The sequence below is a fragment of the Pieris brassicae genome, chromosome 2 (assembly GCF_905147105.1).
Source record: "Pieris brassicae chromosome 2, ilPieBrab1.1, whole genome shotgun sequence".
NCBI lineage: Eukaryota > Metazoa > Arthropoda > Insecta > Lepidoptera > Pieridae > Pieris > Pieris brassicae.
The window spans coordinates 8167536-8175193 of record NC_059666.1 but is presented as its reverse complement, the minus strand read 5'-3'; the positions used below and the strand labels follow the sequence as shown (position 1 = coordinate 8175193).

Below are 7658 nucleotides of genomic sequence, written 5' to 3'. Positions count from 1 at the left end.
ATTAACGGCGTTAATACAAAAGGCTGTTTTTGATATATACTCGTAATAATTACGATTGGTACTTGTGATATATAGAAAATTAGATAGCTATAAAACGTAAAAGTATTGTTTATCGGCCCTGTTTGAATCACTAAAATGAAGCTGATGTAAAATTGTACAAAATTCTGTTCAATATGCTAGTAAATTTCGTATATACAGTAATCCCCCTATACGCGATAGACAGCCTATCATTGTAGGAGTATTCTTATAAAACCATTTTTAAGACACTTCAAAAACTACGAACATAGAACAAAGAATAAAGTTTAATTTTATAACAACACAATTGAAACAGTTGCAAAGGTACACAGAACTAATTATGACACATTATAAATTTCACACTACAGAAGTGTATAATGCGTAATGAGGGGGACAGGAAAGGTGTTATAGGAGGGATCACTGTATCTGCATCACATTTTAATATATCATAATATCTTTAATAAATTGGGATAACTGCCATCTTTTATACTAAACTTTTTAGATATAAGTGCATTTTATATGTAGATTTTATCTTTGACATTTTTACAATATAATTTCTGACCTAGCCAATCCCTATAAATGTTGATTGTTACTTATGGAGCAGGGCCTGATTTAGCCATTCTGAATTTGAGGTGTAACACATATTAAAATCTCAATTGAATTTCGTCCAATTCAAATAAGTAGTTACTAATTGTATTCATAAAGTTGAATAGTAGCAAAATTTAAAAATGGACTAATAACTTTAAAAATTTGTGCAATGTTTATATTATTTCCATTTTAAGCTGTTATGATAATGAAACATGGTTTTGGTTGTAATAAAAATATTTGTAAAAAAACAAATTTTATTTTCTATTAAGTAATTATGTATTTGGAACCCGTATTTTGATTTTTTTCTTAAATTAATATAATACAAATATAGAAAAACCTCTGTCTATTAAAATATATACAATAATTATAAAAAATATTCTTAGCATAGGACAAGAAAAACTTAAAAAATTATCACAAGTATTGATAGTCAAAATACAACATGCTATTTTAATGGTCTCTAGCCTTTAAAATATAATGTACTTTTAATTAGGTTATTTTAAAAAACTTATATGTATATATAGCTTAGAAAGTTTCGTCAATCTTAAAATTAGTTAACAAAATAAACATTATCTTCATCCAATATCATCTTATGCATTCTTCTAATATTTTAAGTTGGTCCCAACAAACCAATAAAAGCACTGTGTGTGGGCCAAGTCTCATATAATTTGCTTCAATGCCCTTATAGAATGCTCCAGCCCCTTCAGATTTAAGTATTTTAATGAAGCAATCTCCCATACCTTTATATAATGTACCGCGGTTTTGGGCATCCACTGCTAGAAAGTACAAAAAATAATTGTAAAATACATTATAATGTAGTATAGATTTTGCCTTGTTACAACTTACGTTGATTGGAAAGTCTAGTGGCCATCACATCAAAAGGGTTTAAACAAAGCGTCATAACAATGCCACCCAGATTCGCACCCATAAATGATAGAAGTAGTGGTGACTTGCATAAGTTATGATCCTTTAACCATTCTTTTGCATATGCAAAGCTGATCATTTGCGAACTACTACCTACTGCACCACGGGGAATTTGAGGGCCCACACCGCGAAATAGACCTTTAAATAATGAATCAATTATAATTACAGCATTATGAAAGTCAAGGCAAATATCTAGGTTTTGATATTAAACTTTTTCATGACAAAAAGTATATTCAAATAAAATTAACAACATTATACTTAAGTAAATAGTACATAATTTAAATCAATTTTTTTATACCTTTTACCCCTTCTCGGTGAAATATATGTGTTAATGCATTCCAAGTGCCACTGTGCTGATGTTGATGTCCAACAGCAATCTTCTTAGAAGCTTGTGCCTGTAATCTGGTTTTTACTAGAAAGAAAGGAGTTCCAGCAATTGACCCCATGCCGCCCCCAATGCCTGCTGCAAGTGCTCCACGGACTAATGATGTGTGACCATCTGAATTTGTAATTAGACCTCTCCTTTCACATATACGGTAGACTCCTAATCTGAAAGAAAATGTTTATGAAATAGAATTATCTGTGTATATAGACTTTATGTCAAAACAAAGTACTTGGCAACTGCCAATAAATTTTAAGAATCAAGACCAGCCATAACAATATTAAATTAAATCCATAAAGCATAAAAAAGGCTCTGTATACAAACTAATTAAATTTTAAGTTTATAAAAGTCACCTAAATGTATTCAAAAAGAATTGAAATCCCAACATGGCTGGTAGTCCACTTTGTAAAGCTATAACTCCTTCTGTTCTAGCAATGACATATAATCCATGTGGTACATTCTTATAATACACAGCATGCTTGCCCTTGGATACAAGCTCCCCTTGCAATTGAAGCCGAGTCTTGACAACTTCTATTGGGTTTGTAAATATAGTTGCAAACATCGCTGCCAGTCCGCCCATAGCCATGTCTGTGATATCTCGCTTAACTTCATCTTTATGTGTTGTCATTTTGTCCTACTATCCTAATCCAAATGCCTACTCCTAGCACAACTACTACTTAAAGACAACACCGACATGAATGATGAACTGTTAATATTAAGTATAAATATTTTGACATAATAAATGCAGAAAAACCCTTGTTGGTTGTTTTTTTTCTTTATTGATAAGATAAATGAAAATGAAGTATGTATATTAATACCATTACCATATGATTTTGTCACATACACACGTGAAATAACCCGGCAAATTTAAAATACATATCTAAAATTCGTAATTTGCTTTTTGCACGGTTATTGGTTTCTGTTCAGTGATAACTACAGAACATTCTTCAATCGTCAGAAACGAGCCCTGTCTTTGCCAGGAATCAAAAATACGATTTATAATTTAACATTTTATTATTATGATATTTATAACTCTTTGGTATCAAAAATCTTTTAATATGTAATATAAATTTAATACTGTGTCACATTAAACAAAAAATATTGATAAAATGGTTCATAGATATTTACTTATACATAATGTATTAATTATCTAGGTATTTTATACAAAGATATAACAATAACTTATAAATACAGGTACTTGCTTCTATTTAAAAAACCAATCCTTTGAAAAACAATCTTTTAAATTTTACATAATATAAAACCAAATATTGCTAACCTTTTGCATTCTTTAACATCTGTTATTTTAGGCAGTCCTAACCCAAATTAAAAGTAGTATGGCTCAATTCATAACAATTTTAAATTGCCTTTGGTGTGTTTAATAAATTCTATTAATTCTACTTAGTTTCATTGTTTAGTCATTTATATCCTTACATTTAAGTACTTCTGACACTTAAAAGTAATGTAATAATAACCTATATATTGATTTTATGTATCTATAGAATCACAGCAATTACTATCCTATTTATTATATAATACTAGGGGTACTACATCTGCAATCAAGAAGATTAATCAATAGAATTGATTTATACTGAAAGTGGTTGATAACTCTTTTGTAAATCTTTTAACATATCCCAAAATACAAGTAAAAGTACCGAATGAGGTGCTTGACGGAAATAAGATGGTCCGATTCCCTTATAGAAAGCTAAAACACCTTCCGTTTTAGTAATTTTCATTGCACAGTCTGCCAGTCCCAAGTAAAGCAGACCACGACCTTGTGCATCAACCCCTGAAATCAAAGTATAGTTTGGGTAGGTAGGTTGGTAGTTTTAGTTTATAACTGAAAAACTCAGTTCACGTATATACTGGCATTCAATCAGTCAGTTTGCATGTTAATGATTAAAACTTTTATTAGCTTAGCTACTGAAGCAGGATTGTTGAATAAACACCAAATTTAGGTTTAGCATAATTGATAATAGATGTAGTAACATTTTATTTATACCTTGATTATATAGTCTTGTCATAATGACATCCATTGGTGTAAGTGTGATGGTCTTAACAATAGCACCAATGTTACTTGCTAAAAAAGCAGGAAGATATTTTGATTGCTGGAACATGTTATTGTTGTCCATCCATTCTTTACACCTGTAATAAATAATATATAATATACATAATATGTAAGTTTGATTAACAAATGCTGACAAACTTATGTGTAGGTGTAGGTTTTCTCAATGTATACTACATTGAGAAAAGGCCAACTTAGACACCATTTTTGATTTCCAATCAGAGAAAGCAATAAGGCCATAAGAGACAATAATATATACATTCATTATTTCTAAACTTAATCAAAAGTAGTTCCTTTAAGTCCTTAAGCAAAGTAAATTAGAAGAGTGATAAACAGAGATCCTACAACAAAGACCATGAGTAATAAAAGAAAATTTTATTGATATGGATCATTCAAATTTTTCCTGAACCTTTGATCTTCAACATTAAAATTATTGCTAGTCATGCAACAGTTGGAAGACAAATATTACATCAGAAATATTTGTAGTGATAAACATTATTTAAATTATGTGTTCTATCTTAGGTACACATAAAAATCTTATATTGCTAATGACTTTTTATCTTTATGTCTAAATATAAGTGATCAGAGGAAATATTATAAAACATTAATTCTGTTAACATATTCATCCAACAGTAGAATAAACATATTACTTTTTAATATTATGTTTTATTTTAAGATTTCTTATAGTATTTAAAAGTTGTTAATTTTCTGTCTGTTCACCTTTTCAGAGAATCGTTCAAAGCAAACTAGAAACTTACATTGCATATGCCACAATTTGTGAAGCAGAACCAGTAGAGTTTCTTAACATCATACCATGAGCACCTCTCCATAAACCTACAAGACCATTTTTCCTATAAGTCTTTGATAAGGCATTCATCATTCCTGGGTGGGCATGTTGTGTGCCTACAGCTATTTGCTTAGCTGAGTGTGACATTAATTGGGTCTTAACAAGTTGTAAAGGACTGCCCATGAAACCACCACACATGCCAGAAACAGAACCAAAAAATACACTGTTAACGAATTTGGTGTTATTCTTCTCATCTCTTAGAAGCCCATAGTTGTCAGCTTGTTGATATATTCCCAATCTGTAAAAAATTCACTTTTTAATGTAACTGTAAGAGCTTCAGTTTGATTAGAAAAGTTGTAAAACCTTTGTTTAATTCAAAATGTGATGACTTAATTAGTCATCAGTAAGAGAGACCTTTACAGGTCTACTTAAAGTTAGTGTCAATTGCACTTAAACATATTTGCGGTTGATAGAAGTTAACCCTCTTTCAATCAAGTAAGAACCTAGTTCTTTTTAAGCTCTATTAAAATGGTAACATACCTTACCCCATTTACTACTAATTGAAACCAAAGTGCTGGAGCGAGGCCTTTCTGTAGAGCGCTTATGCCATCATATTTTACAATGGTGTAAATGGCATGCGGTATATTTTTATAATAAACAGCATGTTGACCTTTTGCTCGTAGTTCTCCTTGTAACTGCATGCGAGTTTTCACCACATCAAAAGGGTTGCTGAAGAAACCAGCACCAACACCAGCAAGTCCACCAATGAGAAAGTCCATAGTACTTAAAGAAAGATTGTTTACTTTGATATTTTATGCAAACTGACATTCTGCAAAGGTAATTATTGAAGTCAATTAAAAGCTTTATTGTATTTTATCCTAGGTTATTTTAATCACTATTTTGAAGATATAAATTACATTTTATAAAAACCTGAATCAAGCTTTATAAATATACATTTCAGTTATATATTAAAAAATAATAGGCCTACCGTAAAATTTCAACAGGAAAAATATAAACAAATGCACATAAATAAGGTTTCGTAACAAGTTCACGACTCTGCCACCAAAATTTGAAATAATTTTCAAATCCAAATTACGAGAATTGACAATTAAGCAATTCGTTCAAATTCAAATTGACTATTTACAACTTTAGATATAGTGGCATAATTTATTGCTTTTGTAATCAAGAGACAGAGTATCGGTATTTCCGTAAATAGTAAAATGTAATTTAAGGTATTAAAAATATTTTGATATAATCAACAATTATACTTATCGTTAAAGCTGTTAATTACGAACTTTTAATTTTCAATTGTGCCGCAGTGTTGCCAGGTCACAGTCTGTCAACTTTTGTATATAACTTTATCTATTGAATTTATTAGAATAAAAAGCTACACTGGGTACATATCTAATGTAAAAAATACTTTTTTTTACTAATTTTTTTCAAGGGACTTCAGGTTTTTATTTAATAGTAACACTGTACAAAATAAGTTTTGAAGCGAAAATCTCAAAATCGTTTTGCTGTTTCTTTAAAGTAATTTGACATATGACGTTTGACATCAATTATTTGTGAAATATGTTTTGTAATTGCTTGTTATTTACCAATTTGTATTAAAAGTAAAATAATATGCAAACATCAACATTTTAACAAGATAGAGACTTACTGTGCTGTATTAACGCTATTGTGTTGTACTTTGCTAAAACATGGTAGGGAAAGGAAGTGTAAAATGCTCAAAATGCGGCATAATATCACAAGATTTTTCATAAAATTGTTACCCATGTACTTGTTTCATTTCTCTTGATGAAAATTGAAACTATTTCTCAACATTCTGTACTTGCATTCCATTTTAAAATCTCGCGCCATACGACAGTAACGGTGGCATTAACTGAAGCGCTGGTGTAAGATTTTTTTTACTATGAAGTTGTTGTTCTTCGTTAGAAGTAATAGTGTTCTGTGTACCAGGTGGTCTCGACGACATACCCCTAGGGCCTAGACTAATTTGATATCCCCCCAGAAATCCCCTAGGAAGCGGATGGTGGCATGGGCCTTGCCGCGATTCCTTAAAGCGGCGGTCATGTTGGGATTTTTGGGAAATGAAAGGAATACGCAAAATATCTGTAATAGAAAATGAATTGACAGGTTCAGGTTTTATTCGGTTTTTGGTTAAACAAATATACAATTAGTAAGGTTAACCACACGGATCCTATTCTTACAATGTGTTCATACATCAATTTAGTTCCAAAATCAGGAACGTGATATACAATAGCCCCATTATAAAAAAAAAACTAAATATTCTTTCCCCCTATTCTGGCCCTAAAGGAATATAATATAATACCCTATACTCAATATGTATCGGATTTGAACATAGACTTCTATATTTGATATCTGTCCGTGAACGTCGTTAACAAAATATTTTTATGATTGTTCCACGTAGTTCCTGTTAATATTTTTGAGCAAAACAATTTGAAATACAAAACAAGAATATGATAAAAATTCGTCAAATTATTAGCACTTTTCGATATACGTGACCCACTAACGTCAAACAAAATTTTATGGGAATCACTTTAGCTCACGCTTCACCAGATCACCATTTCCATACTACAAACTACCTTTGACTGAAGTCTTATAGTAAATATTTTCAAAACAAATCGAGGCAAACAATCAAGAACAACCCACTACGTCAGAAGCTTATCAAAATACCTAAGTGTAATGTCAAAGACTGTAAAAGCTGTATGCTGTAATAAGGAAGGACATACTTTAGAAATCAGCTGGATTAAAAATGTTTTATCCTCTTTAACTTCTAGGACAAACAGGGTGTTTTAAATACCAGAATACAATGAAGTTGTGATAAGCAGATATGTTAAATGAAAGTCCGGAAGAGTCGATATAGGAAAATCACGATAGAG

The 7658-nt window shown here is 30.7% G+C and overlaps 2 protein-coding genes across 6 annotated transcripts; both read right to left on the bottom strand.

Annotated features, from left to right (window-relative positions):
- Positions 1-1006: 1006 nt before the first annotated feature.
- On the bottom strand, positions 1007-2812 carry LOC123720061 (solute carrier family 25 member 35-like). 2 transcript variants are annotated; one of them, XM_045676512.1, is made up of 4 exons: positions 2260-2812; positions 1823-2073; positions 1447-1662; positions 1007-1373 (listed from the first exon to the last, which is right to left on the bottom strand). In XM_045676512.1, exons 1-4 carry the CDS (start codon positions 2532-2534, stop codon positions 1186-1188), a joined length of 930 nt encoding a protein of 309 aa, XP_045532468.1. In that variant the 5' UTR covers positions 2535-2812; the 3' UTR covers positions 1007-1185. The 2 variants fall into 2 exon arrangements, with proteins under 2 accessions (XP_045532468.1, XP_045532467.1); XM_045676511.1 differs by having other exon boundaries at positions 1007-1376; positions 2260-2805.
- A 185-nt stretch (positions 2813-2997) lies between these two features.
- Positions 2998-5818, bottom strand: LOC123720810 (solute carrier family 25 member 35-like). 4 transcript variants are annotated; one of them, XM_045677577.1, is made up of 5 exons: positions 5744-5818; positions 5296-5584; positions 4727-5053; positions 3906-4048; positions 2998-3692 (listed from the first exon to the last, which is right to left on the bottom strand). In XM_045677577.1, the coding sequence occupies exons 2-5, from the start codon at positions 5532-5534 to the stop codon at positions 3490-3492; spliced, it is 912 nt and encodes a 303-aa protein (XP_045533533.1). In that variant the 5' UTR covers positions 5535-5584; positions 5744-5818; the 3' UTR covers positions 2998-3489. The 4 variants fall into 4 exon arrangements, with proteins under 4 accessions (XP_045533533.1, XP_045533534.1, XP_045533537.1 ...); XM_045677578.1 differs by having other exon boundaries at positions 5296-5538; positions 5744-5811; XM_045677581.1 differs by lacking the exon at positions 5744-5818 and having other exon boundaries at positions 5426-5506.
- Positions 5819-7658: the final 1840 nt, after the last annotated feature.

Bases quoted from the DNA above. Each gene is read 5' to 3' on its own strand.
- LOC123720061 (XM_045676511.1), bottom strand. From the start codon at position 2,534: ATGACAACACATAAAGATGAAGTTAAGCGAGATATCACAGACATGGCT. The intron at 1,663-1,822 runs GTATAAAAAAAT...CATTATTTAAAG, and splicing joins TCACCGAGAAGGGGTAAAAG to GTCTATTTCGCGGTGTGGGC. The intron at 1,377-1,446 runs GTAAGTTGTAAC...TGTACTTTCTAG, and splicing joins CACTAGACTTTCCAATCAAC to CAGTGGATGCCCAAAACCGC.
- LOC123720810 (XM_045677577.1), bottom strand. From the start codon at position 5,534: ATGGACTTTCTCATTGGTGGACTTGCTGGTGTTGGTGCTGGTTTCTTC. The intron at 4,049-4,726 runs GTAAGTTTCTAG...TATTTATTACAG, and splicing joins CAAATTGTGGCATATGCAAT to GTGTAAAGAATGGATGGACA. The intron at 3,693-3,905 runs GTATAAATAAAA...CTTTGATTTCAG, and splicing joins GACAAGACTATATAATCAAG to GGGTTGATGCACAAGGTCGT.